Below are 24845 nucleotides of genomic sequence, written 5' to 3'. Positions count from 1 at the left end.
ACACGAGGGCGTTGTAGTTCCTGTTCATACGTCATTTGTCAAACGGAGGATGAGTGCACGCGCGCGTACGTCATATCCTTTCACAGTTTTTAAATTATCAAATATAGGCAGGGCGAAATATGAAAAATAATCTTTTAGATATGACAAAGAGCAACAGCAATTTTTTGCATGCCGGCTATATGGGTACCGCTTGTGAAACGGCATGTCCCCGAGTATATTTGGAACACTCTATATAGATAGTTTTAAAAAAATGTCGCAGAACGTTAAATAATTAAAGAAAGAAAGAAAGACAAAAGAAAGAAAGAAAGAAATAACATAAAGGGGAACAAAAAAAAACATACTCTTTAAACGCACTTATTTACACCTGTGCGTTCACTCCTCAGTGGGACTTGATTCGGATAAACAATCATAGTGTTGTTAGCTGGGCTGACGAGTGAACACATCTTCAATTTATGGCATTTTAATATTTTTTTTTTTTACCAGCGTAGGTGGTTCCAAATACATTTACATTTTTTTTCTCTGAAGTTTGTCATGCTGTGGTAAGAGATTTAAGTCATCCTGCAGTGTTGCAATGTGGACTCTTAGGGACGCTGTAGACCAGAAAGTTGGTGACTGGCAGCACGATTGGAGCAGACACTACCATGCATGTAACGTCGACAAAACACACATTGAAGAGAACACGACGGATGATAACAGATTATTTGACGTCCGTGTCAAATTAAAAATAAGGTGTTTTTGAACTTGAAAGCCATTTACTTCGATTAAGGGGGATTATATTCGACATTGGACCACGAAGAGGACATTTTGTTGCAATAGTAGTAGATTGGAGCTCCGCTGGGGAGAATTGGAGAGAACAATGAATGGGCAAGTACTGCTGTTTGTGTCTCTCTTCGCCCTCGACGCAGTGTACGGCCAGGCCAGCTATTCCATTCCAGAAGAGATGACCAGAGGATCTCTAGTGGGAAACATAGCGCAAGATTTAGGTTTAGAAATAAAACGTTTGATTTCGGGTAAGGCAAAGATCTATTCGAGGAACAATGAAGAATACATCGAGCTGAGCCGAGAAAAAGGAGTCCTCCTCGTTAAAGAGAGGATCGACAGAGAGGCTCTTTGCGCACACACCTCGCTTTGTGCGCTGCATTTAGAAATTATTCTGGAGAATCCAATCGAATTTTACAGCATTAATGTGCAAATTACAGATATTAATGACAATGCGCCCAGTTTTGAAAAAACTGAGACGAAATTTAAAATAAGCGAGTCGGCCACCGTCGGTGCAAAATTTGTTTTAGCACGAGCTGTAGACCTTGATGTTGGAATTAACGACGTTAAAAATTATGAATTAAAACCAACAGATCATTTTGCTCTTAAGATTCAAAATAATGCAGATGGGAATAAAAACGTGGAAATTATTTTACAGAAACCTTTAGACAGAGAAAAAGAGGAGCAGATGTCTCTCGTGTTAACTGCCGTAGATGGAGGAGAGCCGCGGATGTCGGGAACGATGATGATTGTTATTACTGTGTTAGACGCTAATGATAATGCCCCCGTTTTTACACAAAGCACATACAAGGCTACTGTTACTGAAAATTCACCTGCAGGGACAATTGTGGCTTCTGTTTCTGCCACGGATGCAGACCAGGATTCACATGCTAAATTATCATATTCGGTTACCAATATGATGGGAAATGTAAAACATATATTTGAAATTGATAGAGAAAACGGTCAGGTTTCACTAATTGGTAATATCGATTTTGAAAAGTCCAGACAGTTTCAAATTAATTTGCTTGCTAGTGATGACGGAGGCCTCACAGATTCGTGTAAGTTAATTATTGACGTGCAAGATGTAAATGATAACAAACCTGAAATAAACATTTTATCTAAATCAAATGAAATATCAGAGGATGTAGAAATAAATACTGTTGTTACGGTAATCAACATTGAGGATTTGGATTCGGGAGAAAATGGAATCGTGAAATGCTTTATCGATGATAATATTCCATTTATCCTGAAAACCTCCAAAAATAATTTTTACAGTTTAACAACAGAAGTAGCTTTGGATAGAGAATCTGCATCTGAGTATAATATCACAGTGACCTGTTCTGACGAGGGCGTGCCCTCTCTCTCCAGCAGTATCACTCTCACCTTGCGCATCTCAGATGTGAATGACAACGCACCTGTTTTTGAGAGGGGCTCATATGAAGCCTACATTGTTGAAAACAACACACCAGGTCTCTCTATATTCACTGTAAAAGCCATTGATGCTGACTGGAACCAGAATGCTCGTCTTTCGTACATTCTGGAGGACTCCTCGGTTCACGGAGTGCCAGTCTCCTCATATGTGTCCGTTAGTGCCGAAAGTGGAGTCATCCATGCAGTGCGGTCTTTTGACTATGAGCAACTCAAAGAGTTCCACTTTCGCGTCAGAGCGCAGGATGGCGGCTCCCCTCCTCTTAGTAGCAACGTGAGCGTTCGCATCGTGATCCAGGACCAGAACGACAACGGCCCTCAGGTGCTGTACCCGGTGCAGACGGGCGGCTCGCTGCTGGCCGAAATGGTGCCTCGTTCGGCAGATGTGGGCTATCTGGTGACTAAAGTGGTGGCGGTGGATGTGGACTCTGGCCAGAACGCCTGGCTCTCCTATAAAGTGCACAAAGCCACGGACCGGGCGCTGTTTGAAGTGGGCCTCCACAATGGAGAAATAAGAACTGTCCGCCAAGTGACTGATAAAGATGCTGTCAAACAAAGACTGACTGTTGTCGTGGAGGACAACGGGAAGCCCTCTCGTTCAGCGACAGTCATTGTTAACGTGGCGGTGGCCGACAGCTTCCCTCAAGTGCTGTCAGAGTTCACTGACTTTAGCATGCACGACAAGGAGTACAATGACAAGCTGACGTTTTACTTAGTCTTGGCGCTGGCTGTGGTCTCCTTCCTCTTCATCACCTGCTTGCTGCTTATCATATCAGTCAAAGTGTACAGGTGGAGACAGTCTCGCGTCCTGTACCACTCCAACCTGCCTGTCATTCCGTATTATCCGCCACGTTACTCGGATACTTTGGGGACGGGGACTCTCCCACACGTGTACAATTATGAGGTGTGCAGGACCACTGACTCCAGAAAAAGTGACATGAAGAACATGCAAGCAATGAGTCAAAGTTTAGTGAGTGTGGATGGAGCTGATGGTGACAGGCTGCATGAGAACAAGCAGATGTCGGGAAACTGCTCACAGATGTCAACCTTGGTGAGTCAAGTAATCATATTCTTTTCTTGTTCGATTATTTGATTCCAGTTTCCACCAGGGTTTATAAAAACACAGTCTAGACTCTAGACCATTAGTCATAAATATGTATTCCTTATTTTTTTTAGTTGTTGCATACTCTACACTGTCTGACTTCATGTCAACATTTTTATTGCATTTTCATTTTAAATTGGATAGCTATTGTATTTGAATCATTTTGTATAAGCGTTAATTATAAATAACTACATCGTATCGTCAATGTTATAATGGTGTACGAAATGAACTGACAAAAATGTTCATTTTTTCCATTCATTTCTAATCGATTTTAGATGGACTCAATGTTGTTGTCCATGGTTATGGATATACTTGCATCTGATCCAGACAATCTCAACCTTTCAGGAAATATGATTGATTTATCCATCATTTCAATACTATATCTATTTACGAGCTGTATCGATTTTACTAGCTTCTGGTTGATTGGTTTTGACTCCATTCCATAATGTGTTGAATATTAATATGCACGTAAAGTAAATCACAACTTTGTTGTAATTTTAGTGTTATTTTCAACTCTTCTCGTTCATGTTATAAAAATCTTAAAATGAACGAGAATAAAAATCACGAATTAAATCATTTTGAAAAGGAATTATATTTATATGCAATCTTTAATTCTTTTTTACATTAAAAATAGGTTTGTTTTAATTCAGCTTTCATTAAACTAACTTCGTATTTTGCTTTTATTTAGATTTATTTATTTATTTATTTATTTATATCAATACTGTTATATTAATGGTTTGGAAAACAAAAATAACATCCCATTTAGCATTAAGTCATTACATGTAATAGCCCATTTAATAAATATGTGTATTTAGTTGCGCCACATAGAAACGCTTTGGAATTATGTCATATACAACTTTTTATTGACACTAATAATATTGAGGTGCACTACTACAAAAATGCTCTGAGCGCCGCTGGTACTACGTCAATGAATTCAAGTGAAACGAGTTCTCTATTCGTCTGCTTTTTGAGCTTCATTGCTTAGAAAGGCGACGAGGCTCTGGTCGCCATTTGAATACCGACATTTCTTGTGGATTATCCTTTTTATTTCTGGATGCTCTAATGAGAAACGAGCTTGATTTTGTTATCAAGGAAACATCTCGTTGTATTTTTTTTAATTCACGATGGATTGTATGTGGATGCGCACCATCAGAGGCCGATGGCGCACACTGTTTGTCATTCTTTGTCTCTGTGAGCTGCGCTCCGTGACTGGACAGGCTCGCTATTCCATACCGGAGGAGCAGGCGGAAGGCTCATTTGTTGGAAACGTTGCGAGAGATTTGGGCTTGGATGTGGGCAGACTAGTAGCAGGTAAAGCTCGTATTATCACAAAAGGGGGCCGACAGTATGTTGAGTTAAAGCGAGACAAAGGCACACTTGTGATTAAAGAGCGCATCGACCGAGAAGAGCTTTGTGGAAAGACGACGCCCTGCAGCTTCAGTTTTGACGTAATTTTAGACAATCCGATCCAGCTTTATCGTGTAACAGTGGAGGTCGTGGATATTAATGACAACAGTCCGTCTTTCCCACAGTTTGAAATTAATTTAGAAATTGCCGAAAGTGTCGCATCCGGAGCACGTTTCTCACTCGAGAATGCGGATGACCCCGATGTTGGAATTAATGATATACATAAATATATTCTTAAACCATCAGATAATTTTAAATTGGAAATACAAAGCCAAGCAGATGGAGCAAAATTCATGGAGATGGTTTTACAAAGGCCTTTAGATCGAGAAAAAGAGGAGAGTCTGACACTGATGTTGATTGCTTCAGATGGTGGTGAGCCGCATAGATCAGGGACGGTGAGAATTCAAATCACTGTGCTGGATGCAAACGACAATGCGCCAGTTTGCACTCAACCTGTTTATAAGGTTGATGTGCTTGAAAATTCACAGGCAGGAACATTGATCACGACAGTTAGTGCAAAAGATGCTGATGCTGGCCTCAATGGTGACGTCACATATTCCACTCGTTCTTCCAAAGACACAGAGCATCTATTTGGCGTAAATGTTAAAACTGGGGAGATTAAAGTTGCGGGTAAATTAGATTTTGAGAAGTCAAGGAGCTATCAGTTAAACGTTCAGGCTAGAGATCATGGGGGATATACAGATACATGTAAAGTTTTCATTAACATAATTGATGAAAATGACAATATCCCCACTATAGAACTTATGTCATTTTCTCAATCCATACCTGAGGATTCTCCCCCAGGTACAACTGTTGCTGTTTTTAATGTGAATGATGAAGACTCTGAAGGCAACGGTGTTGTCAAGTGTTCCATTAACACTGACGTGCCTTTTAAAATTGAGTCTTCTCTAACCGGTTACTACACAATAGTAACTGAAAATTTCTTAGACCGCGAAAGTGTTCCTGAATATAATGTCACCATAACAGTGACTGACCAAGGCTCTCCACCTTTATCTAGTAGTAAAAGCATCAACGTTAAAATATCTGACGTGAATGACAACCCACCCAAATTCCATCAGTCAGAATACAGTAAGATTGTACCAGAAAACAACTCTCCTGGTTTTTCTGTGTTTACTGTCAGTGCTAGTGATGCAGACTGGGGCCAAAATGCAAGAGTGTCTTACTTCCTGGAGGAGAAAGAAATTAATGGAGTAGCTGTGTCTTCTTTTGTCTCGGTTAATTCGGAGAATGGTGTCATCCAAGCAGATAGATCGTTTGATTATGAACAAATCAAGTCCTTTGAATTTAACATTACTGCCCGCGACTCTGGATCCCCTCCACTGAGTTCTGTAGCCACAGTTCGCATCGTGATCCAGGACCAGAACGACAACGGCCCTCAGGTGCTGTACCCGGTGCAGACGGGCGGCTCGCTGCTGGCTGAAATGGTGCCACGTTCTGCAGATGTGGGCTATCTGGTGACTAAAGTGGTGGCGGTGGATGTGGACTCTGGCCAGAACGCCTGGCTCTCCTATAAAGTGCACAAAGCCACAGACCGGGCGCTGTTTGAAGTGGGCCTCCACAATGGAGAAATAAGAACTGTCCGCCAAGTGACTGATAAAGATGCTGTCAAACAAAGACTGACTGTTGTCGTGGAGGACAACGGGAAGCCCTCTCGTTCAGCGACAGTCATTGTTAACGTGGCGGTGGCCGACAGCTTCCCTCAAGTGCTGTCAGAGTTCACTGACTTTAGCATGCACGACAAGGAGTACAATGACAAGCTGACTTTTTACTTAGTCTTGGCGCTGGCTGTGGTCTCCTTCCTCTTCATCACCTGCTTGCTGCTTATCATATCAGTCAAAGTGTACAGGTGGAGACAGTCTCGCGTCCTGTACCACTCCAACCTGCCTGTCATCCCGTATTATCCGCCACGTTACTCGGATACTTTGGGGACGGGGACTCTTCCGCACGTGTACAATTACGAGGTGTGCAGGACCACTGACTCCCGAAAAAGTGACATGAAGAACATGCAAGCAATGAGTCAAAGTTTAGTGAGTGTGGATGGAGCTGATGGTGATACGCTGCATGACAACAAGCAGATGTCAGGACACTGTTCACAGATGTCAACTTTGGTGAGTCAAAAATTTTAGCTTTTTTCATGTTTTTGCGATTTAGCTTTTTTCATGTTTTTGCGATTTATACTTCTCGCAAATTGAGTTAAATATCAATCATTATTTTTCTTCATGTGAATGACGAGGATTTGCTTGCTCATTTATAGCAGCTTGTTGATGTCTTGAAGTGTAATTTTTAAAACAAGTAAAGTTCATCAAGAAACAGTGTGAAAGTGGACATTTTAGAAATGCTTATGTTGCAAATAATCATTTTTGAGTATTTCCGATACCTGTTTTCATTTTTATAACTATGTTCACAAAGACATTTTCAAATGCAATCAAACATGTTTTGGGTGGGCGCATGTATTAAACTCTGTGTCCTTGCGCGAAACGTCACTCTGAATAAATTGAAGACATTTGTTGATGATTAATCCAAGCCATCAAAGCAAAATAAACTGAACTTCGACATACATTTAAATCGCTGTGTTTCAAAAATGTTGAATAAACTGAAGTTCATTTCAGAATCAGATTGCCCTTTATTGTCATTGTACTCGGTGTAGAGTATACATTTGAGACCTAACAACAATTCGCGTTATATAGTTTGGAGATTAGATTAATGTAATTAGAAGTGAGTGTATGTTGGTATATATATTTTTTATTTATAGCCATGATTTCCCAAACAATAAGAATACTTTAGCTTTTCCATCTTCGACCATCATGTAGGCTCTACCCACATTATGCGGCGTCACACCTCTTGAAAGACTTCTCAAAGATCCATGTTAGTCATGTTTATTATCAACAGTTGAGACAATCCAGGATGGTGGATGTCTGTGATTGTGCTCATTATTTAAGATAGTCGATTTGTCTCATTTTGTGTGACTGTTTTTGAGCCGTGTAAAAAGTGCCTTCCACAAGTTCGGCAGTTTCAGCACCATAGACAGCTACTCACTTTGCACTCTTCCGTCAGTGGTCACGGTTTTTGTACCGTTTTATTTCTTATTGTAGTACATCTTTATCCCTTTTTGCCCGCTTTCCCAATGTTTATTTTATTTACAAGAACTTAAATTGTTTTGCAGGTATTCATTAACTATGTACTGTATATACATATACTATAGTATATTTGCAGACCTCTTTTATTTTTTATTTTTGTCTATGAGGACTTTCACATCTTTCAATTGTTATTGTGTGATCAATAATTCCCACTGCCCTTGATGCTGCAAGATTAAATTTTTGAAGAGACGTAATTCAAATATTTTAATGTAAAAATTAAAAAACACAGCCCTAACCCAAACCATAACACCTAAATACTACAGTGCTCAAAATTCAAATAAAAAAGCTTGAAAATATTTTGGCCAGGATATGTGTAGATATAGTCTCCAATTATTACTTTTATTGAACAATTTTTTATTTAATGTTACTTAAATTTTATTTCCAATTACTGCAAAAAACACACAATAAATAAAATGTCTCATCAGACACGAAAGAATGGTCTTTAGATTGTTTTTTAATAAATGTTATATTGTATCAAATTGTATTAGATTACATTAAATCACTTTAATGCCATTACAACATTCACAAGTAGGGTACGAGGCAGTAAAATATATGGATTGAATCTCTATTTTTTTCATGAAAAATATAACTGCGAAATGCAATCGGGAATGTCTTCTTTTCTAATCTTATTTTTTTAATTCCTACGAAGTTGTGCTCTTTTTTTTTATGAAATTTCCCTGAAGTATGTTCAATCCGTATACCGTTTCCCCAAAAAAATTAATAGAATTCATTGAAAATCTTACCATCTAGAAAGTCATACGGATTATCTGATTTCATTAACCTAATATCCTGTTCTTAAAAAATATGATGAATATCGGATTATAGTAAAGCATTCATATAAATGATGATATGATGAATGAAAGCTTGGTATGAACTGCCATGCACTACTGTCAAAATGCTCTGAGCGCCGCTAGTGTAACGTCATTGAATTAGAGGAGAACGAGTCAGTGCAGTCGACCTCCTCTCGGGCTCCTTTTTCAGCTCCATTGCTGAGAAAGACGACGGCCGGCTCGCCGTTTGAAGAGACACGGTTTTTGGATGATTTTCATGTTAATTTTGATAATTCGATTGAAGAGCGCCTGTTTTAATTTGAGAGGAATCTTCTCGATATTTTTTTTAAATCACGATGGATTGTATGTGGATGCGCACCATCAGAGGACGATGGCGCACACTGTTTGTCATTCTTTGTCTCTGTGAGCTGCGCTCCGTGACTGGACAGGCTCGCTATTCCATACCGGAGGAGCAGGCGGAAGGCTCATTTGTTGGAAACGTTGCGAGAGATTTGGGCTTGGATGTGGGAAGACTAGTAGCAGGTAAAGCTCGTATTATAACAAAAGAAGATCGACAGTATGTTGATTTAAAACGAGACAAAGGCACGCTTGTGATTAAAGAGCGCATCGACCGAGAGGAGCTTTGTGGAAAGACGACGCCCTGCAGCTTCAGTTTTGACATCATTTTAGAAAACCCGATCCAGCTTTATCGTGTAACAGTGGAGGTCGTGGATATTAATGACAACAGTCCGTCTTTTCCACAGTCTGAAATTCATTTGAAAATTACAGAAAATGCTGTAGTGGGTAATCGTTTTTCCCTCGAGAATGCAGATGACTTCGATGTCGGTATTAATGATATTCAGAAATATGTTTTGAAACCTTCAGATAATTTTAAATTGGAAATACAAGCCCTGTCAGATGGAGAAAAAATCATTGAAATGGTTTTGCAGAAGCCTTTAGACCGAGAGAAAGAAGAGAGTCTGACACTGATGTTGATCGCTTCAGATGGTGGTGAGCCGCATAGATCAGGGACGGTGAGAATTCAAATCACTGTGCTGGATGCAAACGATAATGCGCCAGTTTGCTCTCAACCTGTTTATAAGGTTGATGTGCCAGAAAATTCACCAGCAGGAACATTGATCACGACTGTTAATGCAAAAGATGCTGATGCAGGTCTCAATGGTGACATCACATATTCCACTCGTACTTCGAAAGACACAGAGCAGCTGTTTGATGTAAACGTTAAAACTGGGGAGATTAAAGTTATAGGTAAATTAGATTTTGAGAAATCGAGGAGTTATCAGTTTAACATCCAGGCTAGTGATCATGGAGGATTTACGGACACGTGTAAAGTAATCATAAACATAATTGATGAAAATGACAATTTACCTACAATTAAATTAATGTCATTGTCTCAGTCCATACCTGAGGATTCTCCCCCAGGCACAACTGTTGCTGTTTTTAACGTGAATGACGAAGACTCTGAGGGCAATGGTGTGGTCAAGTGTTCCATTAACACTGACGTGCCTTTTAAAATTGAGTCTTCTCTAACCGGTTACTACACAATAGTAACTGAAAATTTCTTAGACCGCGAAAGTGTACCTGAATATAATATCACCATAACAGTGACTGATCAAGGCTCTCCACCTCTATCTAGTAGTAAAAGCATCAACGTTAAAATATCTGACGTGAATGACAACCCGCCCAAATTCCATCAGTCAGAATACAGTAAGATTGTACCAGAGAACAACTCTCCGGGTTTTTCTGTGTTTACTGTCAGTGCTAGTGATGCAGACTGGGGCCAAAATGCAAGAGTGTCTTACTTCCTGGAGGAGAAAGAAATTAATGGAGTAGCAGTGTCTTCATTTGTCTCTGTCAATTCGGAGAATGGTGTCATCCAAGCAGATAGATCGTTTGATTATGAACAAATCAAGTCCTTCGACTTTAACATTACTGCCCGCGACTCTGGATCCCCTCCACTGAGTTCTGTAGCCACAGTTCGCATCGTGATCCAGGACCAGAACGACAACGGCCCTCAGGTGCTGTACCCGGTGCAGACGGGCGGCTCGCTGCTGGCCGAAATGGTGCCCCGTTCGGCAGATGTAGGCTATCTGGTGACTAAGGTGGTGGCGGTGGATGTGGACTCTGGCCAGAACGCCTGGCTCTCCTATAAAGTGCACAAAGCCACAGACCGGGCGCTGTTTGAAGTGGGCCTCCACAACGGAGAAATAAGAACTGTCCGCCAAGTGACTGATAAAGATGCTGTCAAACAAAGACTGACTGTTGTCGTGGAGGACAACGGGAAGCCCTCTCGTTCAGCTACAGTCATTGTTAACGTGGCGGTGGCCGACAGCTTCCCTCAAGTGCTGTCAGAGTTCACTGACTTTAGCATGCACGACAAGGAGTACAATGACAAGCTGACTTTTTACTTAGTCTTGGCGCTGGCTGTGGTCTCCTTCCTCTTCATCACCTGCTTGCTGCTTATCATATCAGTCAAAGTGTACAGGTGGAGACAGTCTCGCGTCCTGTACCACTCCAACCTGCCTGTCATCCCGTATTATCCGCCACGTTACTCGGATACTTTGGGGACGGGGACTCTCCCGCACGTGTACAATTACGAGGTGTGCAGGACCACTGACTCTAGAAAAAGTGACATGAAGAACATGCAAGCCATGAGTCAAAGTTTAGTGAGTGTGGATGGAGCTGATGCTGACACACCACATATGAACAAGGAGATATCAGGAAACTTCTCTCAGAAGTCAACATTGGTGAGTAAAATGTTTCACCATCATTTTTTCGCATCTTTATGAGATTTTTTTCACAACTTCTCGCACCTTTGGAAAGAGGAATTCTCAGTCGTTTTAATATCCGTGTCCACAATTTCACGTTGTTTTGAATTCATAGCCTACTTTCATGTATAGTTCAAATCAAGCACTTTTATTTTGCAACAGTTGCCTCCGTAACGCATGTTATTTTAAAGATGAAGTAAAACATGCAACGTGTATTTCGGGAAACATTAACAAACTTGAGAGTAAAGTTGAATTGCAAATTAAGATTTTACAATATAAATATGGCAACGCGTTTAGACATTTTACAAAATATGGATAAATGCCCTAAAATGTATTCATAAAACTAATATCTTTAAAAAATAGTAACAATTAAAAAAACAAAACATTTTTTCTACAAATAACAGCTCGGATTTCGAAATACAATTATTTTAAAAACAAAAGTCCCAAACACGGTTGAAAATGTCAATATTTTGTTGTTGGTTTTTTTCCATTTAGATTTGTTTGTCCTTGTGTGTTTGAGAATACCAGTTCTCACATGCATTAAAAATATGTTGAATCCGTTAATGAATTAAGTTTTTAAAAATACATATAATCCCGTGAGCCACTGCATAACTGCATGCGCAGTTGCTTCTTTGCAAAAAGTAGTTGAAAAATAAACACTGAATATTTCCATGGCAATCCGTTTTTGAGATGTCACTCTCCATGGCACCGTTGTGTTTTTCAGATGACTAAATTCCCTCACGTTCCAAACCCAAAATGATAAATCGTGACTCTTACACTTAAAGACTTAAAAAATATAGACTGTTGTGACGTATTGATGCAAAATGATGAATTATGATAAACATTTTGCCGTGTTGTTTTTCCAGGCTTGATGATGATGGCAATAGCGAAAGTAATAATTTCGAATAAGTCCTTAACAATGTTATATTTTCATGAATACTCATGCTGGATGATTACTATATATTAAATCCGTGCTTGTTTGTACTCAAGAAAAAGAAAATTTCACGTATTAGTCATGACGTTTATTATTATTGTTCAATTCTACAGCAATATAAAAGCGTTGACTCATTTTGCAATCCTGTGTAAATATTAATATTATAGATCTCCCCTAATTTTAATAGATTTTAATGTGTTCAATATTTTTATTATTACGGGGAAAAATCCGGTAATTATTTTGAATATATTTATTGAGTAAAGTCCTAACTCGGCTCCTTAGTGTGGCACAATAATTGCGGTTATACAGCGGAGTCATTTTTTATTTTTTTTGTATGTTGCTCGTTCTTACACATTTTAGACTCTAAGAGACGCTGTTGGCTTGGATATCGTTATCCGTGTGTTGTCGTCATGCTGTCCTCCCTATTAACCAAGCACTAGACTAGAGGATATTTTTTGTCATTTGTTGGCGGTGAGCGCAAGCGAAAAGAACAACGGACTGGGCTGCACATGCATTTGCGTGTAAACGTCAAAGTGGTGCGCAGTTAACGGAATATTTAACAAAATATTTGATCTCTTTCTTTTTATTTTTGTCATAATGGAAAAACACAGACCTCTCCCTTTCTCGTGCACAACGTGGAGGTTGTTTTACAGACGGCGACAGCAAATAGGAACGCTCGTGTTTCTGCTTCGTTTGGTTACCACGGTAGGTGGTCAAATTCGATATTCTTTCCCTGAGGAGATGAAAAAAGGCTCCGTGATTGGAAATGTGGCACAAGATCTCGGTTTGGACACGAAGAGACTCATAGCAGGGCGGGCCCGGATTTTAACAGAGGATAATATCCAGTACGCAGAGCTGAAGACAGACAAAGGGCTTCTGGTCGTCAATGACAGAATAGACCGAGAGGAGCTCTGCGGTGATATAACGCCGTGTAGCTTCAGCTTTGAGATCATTTTAGAAAATCCGATCGAACTGCACAGAATAATTGTTGAAGTTTTGGATATAAATGATCACGCTCCCGTCTTTCCGAACAAAGATAAAGCTCTCACATTTGAAGTAAATGAAGCTGCTGCAGCAGGAGTGCGCTTTCCTCTGCAAGGTGCAGAGGATCAAGATGTGGGGCAAAATGCATTGCAAAATTACATTTTGTCACCAAACGAAAATTTTATACTTAATCAGCATGCAAATCCAGATGGCAGTAAAAATGTTGAAATGGTGCTCCAGAAGCCTTTAGACAGAGAGCGACAGCCTCATTTGTCTTTAAAATTAATTGCAGTTGATGGAGGAACACCACAGAGATCTGGCACCATAAATATAGAAATAAACATTTTAGATGCAAATGACAACGAACCCGTATTTAACCAGTCAGTATATAAAGCCTCTGTTATGGAAAACACAATGAAAGGAACGACTATAATTACTGTAAATGCTACAGATGCTGACAGTGGTTCAAATGGAGTCATTACTTATAGTTTGTCGAAAATGAAAGGAAGCACAGCAGACATATTTAATATTGATGAAAATACTGGCACAATTTACGTTTCTGGACAAATAGATTATGAAAAGAGCAGAAAGTATGAAGTGAGGGTGGAAGCAAAAGATCAAGGTGGGCTAATAGGAACCAGTAAAGTTATATTTGATGTTATTGACACCAATGACAATGCTCCAGTAATTCATATAAAATCCTTTTCAAGTCCTCTGTCTGAGGATTCACCTCCTGGTACAACAGTTGCGGTTCTGAACATAAAAGATGTCGATTCTGACAGAAATGGACAAATAAAATGTTCATTAGACCGGAAACTGCCTTTTAAAATTGAGCCATCTCTTACAAATTATTATAATTTGATTTCAGATCAATATGTTGATAGAGAATCTGTTTCAGAATACAACATAACAATAACAGCCACTGATCAGGGAACACCTCCACTTTCTAGCACAAAAAACTTACATCTGAGAATTTCAGACGTGAATGACAATGCACCATTATTTAATAAAAATATTTATTCTGCTTATGTCACAGAAAATAATTCTCCGGGTACTTCCATTTTTGCTGTCACTGCTCGAGACGCTGATTCGAATCAAAATGCGAGAATATCTTATCTTTTGGAGGATACACAGATGAGTGGCAGCCCAGTTTCTACTTTTGTTTCTCTAAATTCTGAAACTGGTGTTCTCAGTGCAGTTCGATCATTTGATTATGAGCAAATTAAACAACTAGACTTGGTGGTCAGAGCACAAGATGGCGGCTCCCCTCCTCTCAGCAGCAATGTGAGCGTTCGCATCCTGATCCAGGACCAGAACGACAACGGTCCTCAGGTGCTGTACCCGGTGCAGACGGGCGGCTCACTGCTGGCCGAAATGGTGCCTCGTTCGGCAGATGTGGGCTATCTGGTGACTAAAGTGGTGGCGGTGGATGTGGACTCTGGCCAGAACGCCTGGCTCTCCTATAAAGTGCACAAAGCCACAGACCGGGCGCTGTTTGAAGTGGGCCTCCACAATGGAGAAATAAGAACTGTCCGCCAAGTGACTGATAAAGATGCTGTCAAACAAAGACTGACTGTTGTCGTGGAGGACAACGGGAAGCCCTCTCGTTCAGCGACAGTCATTGTTAACGTGGCGGTGGCCGACAGCTTCCCTCAAGTGCTGTCAGAGTTCACTGACTTTAGCATGCACGACAAGGAGTACAATGACAAGCTGACTTTTTACTTAGTCTTGGCGCTGGCTGTGGTCTCCTTCCTCTTCATCACCTGCTTGCTGCTTATCATATCAGTCAAAGTGTACAGGTGGAGACAGTCTCGCGTCCTGTACCACTCCAACCTGCCTGTCATTCCGTATTATCCGCCACGTTACTCGGATACTTTGGGGACGGGGACTCTCCCGCACGTGTACAATTATGAGGTGTGCAGGACCACTGACTCCAGAAAAAGTGACATGAAGAACATTCAAGCCATGAGTCAAAGTTTAGTGAGTGTGGATGGAGCTGATGCTGACATGACACTTGCGAGCAAGGAGCTGTCAGGAAACTTTTCAAAGATGTCAACATTGGTGAGTCAATATTTCACAATTATTTCTCTGTTTTTGTTTTTAACAACTTTCATTGCTCTCAGTCGGGGAGTGCATTTATCCTTTCTGCTGGATGGATGATATCTTGAATATAATTCCAAATACTGCAGGGCGGTGCTATGTGATCACTCGCTCGTCACCGTACCCTAGGGTAAGGTTTTGTTACGTGTGACCATTTTCACATGGATGCAGATAGATCACATGATATCTTGAAATTAAATGTACACTTAAAGGTGCCAATCTTGGACAATACAATCATAGTCCAAGCAGGAACAAACCTTACTATAAACCAACATTTACAAATGTGAAAATTTGGTCTCTTTGTGATTTTTAGATTATGATTTGAATGAATGAGCCACTATGATTGGCTGGCAACCAGTCCAGGGTGTACCCCGCCTACTGCCCAAGGGAAGCTGGCTCCAGCATGCCTGCAACCCTTACGAGGAGACACAGCTTGAATAATGGATGGATCGATGAATGAATGAGCAATTGCTAGTATGCAATATGGGGTTGGCCGTTTGTGACACTTGATCAGTCTGATTTGAAGTAAGCTAGCAAGTCAGTGCATGACATAGAAGTAGACTATGAGATAGTACGCTAAAGCAATGAAAATTTATTTTTATTGTATATTCAGATCAGCAAAATATTGTTTTTTCCTTAGACTACATATTCCCTGTATTATGAATTTTTTGAGCAATGTACTGGATACGTGCGCATTTTATTTCACGAAACCCTGACTGTGGATGGTATGATAAACAATCGCTGCTCAATTACAGAGATCATTATTCGTTTTTCAATGTAAAATGTCAAATTGGTGTATTTTAATGACTCAACCGTGTTGGGCAGTAACTACATGCTCGTCTTTGTAAGTTACTCCAGCTAATAATGAAATAAGTGTTTATCAAATTTTGAATAATACAACACTCACGCTTTAAAATACAATATTCTTTTAGAGACACTCCTAAATAATTTTTGTTTATTGCTGGAAGAACCACCTTCACTGCTCACGATTTCATTATTAGATTATCTGGCCAGTACCAAAAATGTTAAAAATGGTTCAAACTTTTTTATTATAATCAAAATCACACCATGTGATGATAATGTGGGGAGCGCGCACTAACAACCCGACATACGTAGCATTCATTTTCAAATATTCATCTGATATTGGATTGCTCTTCAGGCACTTCCATTTCTTTCTTGACAATAAACCTCACCACAATATTCTGCACTGCTTTTTTGTATCATTTGTCAGAATAACTCGTCATACTTGTTCTAAATCAACAAATATAATTTTAAAGGCATGCATTTAGACCCACTCATGGTTGCATCATATTTTAGACTTGGAAGGAGGTGAGAGCCGTAGAATTGACAGACAAGGGCTGAATGTTAACTGCGATGTTTAGTTGTGTTGTCTGGACTTGTATTTATAACGGCACACACAGCAGCAACAACAACTTTTCAGTTTTATAAAATATTAAACAGGGACCCTTTTCTAAATAGAATGAATTGTCCCAAAGTCTTGTTCAAAGTCGCATCAACATAGAACAAATTGTGTCATTGTCTAGTTTATATTCTATTTCTGAACTTTTAATACGGTTTTAGAGTGTCTCAAAACCACTCAGTGACCAAACGTCAAGCAGATGCTGGCTATGCTATATTGTCGTCTACCTTTTTTAGTATGTTAGAATATTTGTTATGTTCATGTGACACAATTCTATAGTGGCTATTATAACTCATTCATGAGGGATGTATATGCACGGAGATAAAGTTGCAGAAATTGTTTACAGTATATCAAAGAATTAATGAAAATACATTGAATCTAAATATTATCCAATGTGGAAACCTCAGCGAGCAATCTTTGTTTTTAATATATTTTGTACTCATTTATTTCAGATAATCACGTAATTTTTGTTTGTTCTTCCTACTTTGTAAACATGTGGCAATACCCGGGCGACTGTTAAGAAGTTTCCTGTAGCATGCATAAATAAATGCTGGTGAGCTGCAGTTTGTCTAAATGGACTCTTAGGGCCGCTGTAGACCATAAAGCGTTGCAGGCTTGCTCCAAGATGGTTAATGCCGTAACCTCCCATGTTGTTTGGACATATTAGAAGAAGACATCGACAAAGAACGAGCATCGGAGCCATTAGGCGCTTGAAAAAGCGCAATTTCACCGTCAGGACGTACCTTTTTTTTCTTTTTGGATATCAAGCAGTGGAATTCTTAACCGCCATCGAACAGAATTTCATTTGATGGGAAGGAAAGACTCTGAATTTTGTAGGGGAATATTCAGTAATAGAACAATGGCAAGGCAAGTGCTGCTCTTTATTTTTTCTCTCTTCGTTGGTTCTGTGTTCGGTCAGGTCAGCTACTCCATCCCGGAGGAGATGCCCAAAGGATCTCTCGTTGGAAACATAGCTCACGATTTAGGTTTGCAGACCAAACGTATGCTGGTCGGAAAAGCGCGCATTTATAACCGAGATGGTGACAATTTTGTGGAGTTGAATAGAGACAGAGGAGTCATCCTGTTGAAAGAAAGGATCGACAGAGAGGCGCTGTGCAGACAGACGACGCCTTGCGCTTTACATTTCCAAATTATTTTAGAGAACCCCATGCAGTTTTACAGCATTACAGTTCAAATTACTGACATTAATGATAACGCGCCAACCTTTAACAGGGGCGAAATGACGTTCAAAATTAGCGAGTCGGCGAACATCGGAGCAAAATTTGTTCTAGAGAAGGCTGTAGATCTTGATGTCGGAATTAACGGCGTCAATAATTATGAATTAAAACCATCAAATCACTTTGCTCTTAAGTTAAAAAATAATGCGGATGGAAATATAAATGTCGAGATGGTTTTACAGAAACCTTTAGACAGAGAAAAAGAGGAGCAGATGTCTCTCGTGTTAACTGCCGTAGATGGAGGAGAGCCGCGGATGTCGGGAACCATGTTGATTCTTATTACTGTGTTAGACGCTAATGATAATGCCCCCGTTTTTACACAGCACACATACAAGGCTGCTGTTACTGAAAATGCACCTGCAGGAACAATTGTGGCAACTGTTTCGGCAACTGATGCGGATCAGGGCTCGAACGCCAAAATATTATATTCTATAAGCGATGCGCTAGAAGATATTAGAAAAATGTTTGAAATTAACAATGAAACCGGTGAAGTCAAGTTAATTGGAATTATTGATTTTGAGCATTCTCGAAAATATGAAATAAATATACTAGCAAAAGATGATGGGGGCCTCACGGATTCGTGTAAAATAATTGTTGAAGTGCAAGACATCAATGACAACGAACCAAAAATCAGCATAATGTCAAAGTCAAATATTATTTCAGAAAATGCAGAGCACAATACAGTTGTTACTATGATAAATATAGAAGATAAAGACTCTGGAGAAAATGGAAATGTTGTTTGTTTCATAAACGAAAACATACCGTTTACTTTAAAAACCTCAACACATAACTTTTACACTTTAGTGACAGAAAATGAGTTGGACAGAGAGAGGTCACGTGAGTATAATATCACAGTGACCTGTTCTGACGAGGGCCTGCCCTCTCTCTCCAGCAGCATCACTCTCACCTTACACATCTCAGATGTGAATGACAACGCACCTGTTTTTGAGAGGAGCTCATATGAGGCCTACATTGGAGAAAACAACACCCCAGATCTCTCTATATTCAGTGTAAAAGCCAGTGATGCTGACTGGAACCAGAATGCTCGTCTTTCATACATCCTGGAGGACTCCTCAGTCAATGGAGTGCCAGTCTCCTCATATGTGTCTGTTAGTGCTGAAAGTGGAGTCATCCATGCAGTGCGGTCTTTTGACTATGAGCAACTCAAAGAGTTCCACTTTCGCGTCAGAGCGCAAGATGGCGGCTCCCCTCCTCTCAGCAGCAACGTAAGCGTGCGTATTGTGATCCAGGACCAGAACGACAACGGTCCTCAGGTGCTGTACCCGGTGCAGACGGGCGGCTCGCTGCTGGCCGAAATGGTGCCTCGTTCGGCAGATGTGGGCTATCTGGTGACTAAAGTGGTGGCGGTGGATGTGGACTCTGGCCAGAACGCCTGGCTCTCCTATAAAGTGCACAAAGCCACAGACCGGGCGCTGTTTGAAGTGGGCCTCCACAATGGAGAAATAAGAACTGTCCGCCAAGTGACTGATAAAGATGCTGTCAAACAAAGACTGACTGTTGTCGTGGAGGACAACGGGAAGCCCTCTCGTTCAGCTACAGTCATTGTTAACGTGGCGGTGGCCGACAGCTTCCCTCAAGTGCTGTCAGAGTTCACTGACTTTAGCATGCACGACAAGGAGTATAATGACAAGCTGACTTTTTACTTAGTCTTGGCGCTGGCTGTGGTCTCCTTCCTCTTCATCACCTGCTTGCTGCTTATCATATCAGTCAAAGTGTACAGGTGGAGACAGTCTCGCGTCCTGTACCACTCCAATCTGCCTGTCATTCCGTATTTTCCGCCACGTTACTCAGATACTTTGGGGACGGGGACTCTCCCGCACGTGTACAATTACGAGGTGTGCAGGACCACTGACTCCAGAAAAAGTGACAAGAAGAACATGCAAGCAATGAGTCAAAGTTTAGTTAGTGTAGATGGAGTTGATGCCGAGATGCCCGAAGAGATCAATCAGATACCAAGAGCCTTTTCTCAGATGTCAACATTGGTGAGTGAAATTTGTTACTTTTCTTTCTCTATTTTATATTGAGTCGAAATCTGTTCAGTTTTCAGTACCTGGTTCGGCAGGGATTCTCAACTGGCCTCATCCTACAGAGGCACATAACTTTACATGGATGTTAAATCACCACCTATTTTTACAGATGCTCAACCACACACTTAATTAACCAAATGCAGACATTTAGTACACATAATTTTAAATATAGGTACAATAATGATCAAATTTGCAGATTGTTTATCACCGTACATTAAAGAACTTGTAACTAATGATCAATTTTATTTTAAAAGTGAACAAAAATAAATCCGATCACGATACTGGACATTTCATGAGGAACAAAACAACTATGCTGTGATTTTTTTTTAGCCTATGGATACAACAAAAAAAAATCACAACTGGAAATTGAAGTCCCACACGTCCGAACATTATACACGTGGAGTTTCTGTCTCTTAATCCTCAACGTGCAAAATTTAATCGTGGTTGCATTTATTTTTGCCATCTTTCTCCCGAACAATTGCAAGATTTTTAAGTTAGGTCGCATGTGTTTCATATGATCATCTTTCAAAATGGATGCATTTTCAAAAGTAATGTCGTAACATCTTATGAGTAGCCATTGCAAATGTATTTGTGAGTTATCTTAGACCCACCAGTTGAGATATCTTGTAGCGTAATTTCTTGAAAGGCGAATCAGAATCAGAATGCCCTTTATTGTAATTATACTCAGCGTACAACGAGATTGGAGAGTTCCCCTCTCCAGTGCAAAAATAGATAATAAAATAAGACAATAACAAATAAATAAATACAAATAAAACAAAGAGTGTTGATAAAGAGTACTGGGTGCCACATTATGTTGCAGTTCTACAAGGCAAAGGTTGTTGTGTGCGAGAGTTCAGCGTGGAGATGGCTGTAGGGAAGAAACTGTTTTTCAGTCTGTTAGTCTTTGTTTTGATGCACCTGCAGCGGAGAGGTGTGAACTCGGTGATTATTATCATTGGTGATCTTGTGAGCTCTGCTGAGGCACCGGGTGCATGTCCGGCAGGGATGGGAGATGGATTGTTTCAGTGCAACTGTAACTTTGAATATACAAGTATTCGATGACAGACAAACGGTATAAAACATATTTTTTCCGTTAACATAATGAGAATATGCAATTTTCACCATGACATTTTCTTAATAATGAAAATTGCAAGCTTCAACGTCGCTTTCCAGGGTGCTGAATGGGGTTCCGGTGAAATGATCAACACACTGGCCAAAAAGAACTTGGTACAAAATTGTTACGTGACTACTTCAAAGACTTGTAAAAATTAATACAGCCCAAATATAGATCCTACGTGTTCATGAATTATTTTTGTTTTTAAATTTCTTATTTATAAATCATTTTGATTCGTATAATTTATTGTTGAGTTTTGTAGTTATTGTTGAGGCTATTTTTATTATGGTGCAGCAAATAAATAAATAAAAAAAATAATAAATTCGTCTTACATTTCCATGAATAACAAATAGCATGTTGGAAGGATAATATTTTGTTCTATTTGAATGTTTTGTACTGTTTGCAAAAGATTCGATTTTTATTTTGAATAGTCATTTTTGTCTTGGCTCCTTGGTGTTGCACGCTTTTTTCTGCTCACGTTTCACACACATGGGCGAAAATAAATTATTTTTAACATTATTATAGTGCATTTTTTGGCTATGGTGAAGCGTGGTCGTTCTTACGCGTTTTCGACTCTAAGAGACGCTGTTGGCCTGCATATAATTTCTCGTGCGTTGTCGTCATGCAGTCCTCCGACAAGTGACGAGGCACGGAAGGACATTATTTGTCTTTTGGTGGCGGTGAGTGCAAGTGGACGAACAACGGTCTTTAGCGAAGATTTATTTGCATATAAGCGTTGAATAAGTGAGCAGCAAACGGATTGACACGGATATACAATTTTTATTGATATATTTTTTATCATGGATAATCAAGGACGTCTCCCTTTCTCATTCGCAAAACAGAGGTTGTTTTATGGATGGCGACTGCAAATGGGAACACTCATGTTTCTGCTTCGTTTGGTTACCACGGTAGGTGGTCAGATTCGTTATTCTATTCCCGAGGAAATGAAGAAAGGCTCCGTGATTGGAAATGTGGCGCAAGATCTCGGTTTAGACATGAAGAGACTCATTTCTGGACGGGCCCGCATCGTGACGGGAGAAAGCACACAGTACGCAGAGCTGAAAACAGACAAAGGGCTCCTGGTTGTCAGTGACAGAATAGACCGAGAGCAGCTTTGTGAAGATGTGACGCCGTGTAGCTTCAGCTTCGATATCATTTTAGAAAATCCGATCGAGCTGCACAGAATAATTGTTGAAGTTTTGGATATAAATGATCATGCTCCCATATATCTAAATAAAGAAAAAGCTCTCATATTTGAAATAAGTGAATCTGCTGTTGTCGGAGTGCCGTTTCCCTTGCCGAGTGCAGAAGATCAAGATGTGGGTCAAAATGGGTTGCAAAATTACATTTTGTCACCAAACGAGAATTTTATACTGAATCAGCATGCAAATCCAGATGGCAGTAAATATGTTGAAATGGTGCTCCAGAAGCCTTTAGACAGAGAGCGACATCCTCATTTGTCTTTAAAATTAATTGCAGTTGATGGAGGAACACCACAGAGATCGGGCACCGTTAATATAGAAATAAACGTTTTAGATGCAAATGACAACAGGCCAATATTTAATCAATCAGAATATAAAGCCCCAGTTGTAGAAAATACAACGAAAGGGACAAGTATAATTACTGTAAATGCTACAGATGCTGACAGTGGTTCAAATGGACTCATCACTTACAGTTTGTCGAAAATGAAAGGTAGTGCAGCAGATATATTTAATATTGATGAAAACACTGGCACAATTTATGTCTCTGGTCAAATAGATTATGAAAAGAGCAGAAAGTATGAAGTGAGGGTGGAAGCAAAAGATCAAGGTGGACTGACAGGGACCAGTAAAGTTATATTTGATGTTATTGACACAAATGACAATGCTCCAGTAATTAATATAATGTCATTTTCAAGTCCACTGTCTGAGGATTCACCTCCTGGTACAACAGTTGCGGTTCTGAACATTAAAGATATAGATTCTGACAGAAATGGACAAATTAAATGTTCTATAGACAACAGACTTCCTTTTAAGTTAGAGATGTCATTAACAAACTATTACAATTTGATATCAGATCAATATTTTGATAGAGAATCTGTCTCAGAATATAACATAACAATTACGACCACTGATCTTGGAATTCCTCCTCTTTCTAGCTCAACAAAATTACATCTTAGAATATCAGACGTGAATGACAATGCACCATTATTTAATAAAAATATTTATTCTGCTTATGTCACAGAAAATAATTCTCCGGGTACTTCCATATTTGCAGTCACTGCTCGTGACGCTGATTCGATTCAAAATGCGAGAGTATCTTATCTTTTGGAGGACACACAGATAAGTGGAAGTCCAGTTTCAAGTTTTGTTTCCTTAAATTCTGAAACTGGTGTTCTCAGTGCAGTCCGATCATTTGATTATGAGCAAATTAAACAACTAGACTTGGTGGTCAGAGCACAAGATGGTGGCTCCCCTCCTCTCAGCAGCAATGTGAGCGTTCGCATCCTGATCCAGGACCAGAACGACAACGGCCCTCAGGTGCTGTACCCGGTGCAGACGGGCGGCTCACTGCTGGCCGAAATTGTGCCTCGTTCGGCAGATGTGGGCTATCTGGTGACTAAAGTGGTGGCGGTGGATGTGGACTCTGGCCAGAACGCCTGGCTCTCCTATAAAGTGCACAAAGCCACAGACCGGGCGCTGTTTGAAGTGGGCCTCCACAATGGAGAAATAAGAACTGTCCGCCAAGTGACTGAAAAAGATGCTGTCAAACAAAGACTGACTGTTGTCGTGGAGGACAACGGGAAGCCCTCTCGTTCAGCTACAGTCATTGTTAACGTGGCGGTGGCCGACAGCTTCCCTCAAGTGCTGTCAGAGTTCACTGACTTTAGCATGCACGACAAGGAGTACAATGACAAGCTGACTTTTTACTTAGTTTTGGCGCTGGCTGTGGTCTCCTTCCTCTTCATCACCTGCTTGCTGCTTATCATATCAGTCAAAGTGTACAGGTGGAGACAGTCTCGCGTCCTGTACCACTCCAACCTGCCTGTCATTCCGTATTATCCGCCACGTTACTCGGATACTTTGGGGACGGGGACTCTTCCGCACGTGTACAATTACGAGGTGTGCAGGACCACAGACTCCCGAAAAAGTGACATGAAGAACATGCAAGCCATGAGTCAAAGTTTAGTGAGCGTGGATGGAGCTGATGCTGATATGCCAGTTGACCACAAGCAGATGTCAGGACACTGTTCACAGATGTCAACTTTGGTGAGTCAATATTTCACCATTCTTTATTTTATCAGAGTACATGTATATATATTTGGGCTGTCAAAATTAAAGCGTTAATTCAGGTGATTAATCCAAAATGTTTGATTTACTTCAAAAATAATTTGCATTTTTTGCAAATATTGTGCCATATTAGCTGTACATCTTAAGCAGGTCTCAGAATTGAACACCGTATTCAAGTTCCCACTGGGCCTTGCAATCCAACACTGCTGGAGTGTGGTGCTTGTGGGCAGTTTTGAGAAAAGTTTAGAAGAAAAATGCCTGTAAAGATGTCCCCATTTAGATTGCATTCAAGAATCCAAGAAAGCTATTAGAACAGTCTTTGAAT

General features: G+C 40.2%; 1 protein-coding gene across 32 annotated transcripts in view; it reads left to right on the top strand.

The window, feature by feature from the left end:
• The window catches only part of LOC148338123 (protocadherin gamma-A11-like), a 244584-nt gene that overhangs the window by 123575 nt on the left and 96164 nt on the right, over nucleotides 1-24845 (top strand). For 2 of the 32 annotated variants that reach the window (XM_088293027.1, XM_088293002.1), the window contains exon 1: nucleotides 4287-6825. The exons of 20 other annotated variants lie outside the window; for them this stretch is intronic. In XM_088293027.1, coding sequence (XP_088149153.1) covers nucleotides 4414-6825 — 2412 coding nt within the window. In that variant the 5' untranslated portion in view covers nucleotides 4287-4413. Of the gene's footprint in view, nucleotides 1-688; nucleotides 3239-4286; nucleotides 6826-8832; nucleotides 11393-12791; nucleotides 15393-17525; nucleotides 20093-21892; nucleotides 24500-24845 lie in introns of those variants that run through there. 10 more of the 32 variants (XM_088293020.1, XM_088292996.1, XM_088293016.1 and 7 more) reach the window with 9 other exon arrangements.

The sequence above is a fragment of the Idiotropiscis lumnitzeri genome, chromosome 4, assembly GCF_059441095.1.
Source record: "Idiotropiscis lumnitzeri isolate Australia: NSW breed Sydney's pygmy pipehorse chromosome 4, RoL_Ilum_1.0, whole genome shotgun sequence".
Classification (NCBI taxonomy): Eukaryota; Metazoa; Chordata; class Actinopteri; order Syngnathiformes; family Syngnathidae; genus Idiotropiscis; species Idiotropiscis lumnitzeri.
This window is presented reverse-complemented; position numbering and strand designations above follow the sequence as displayed.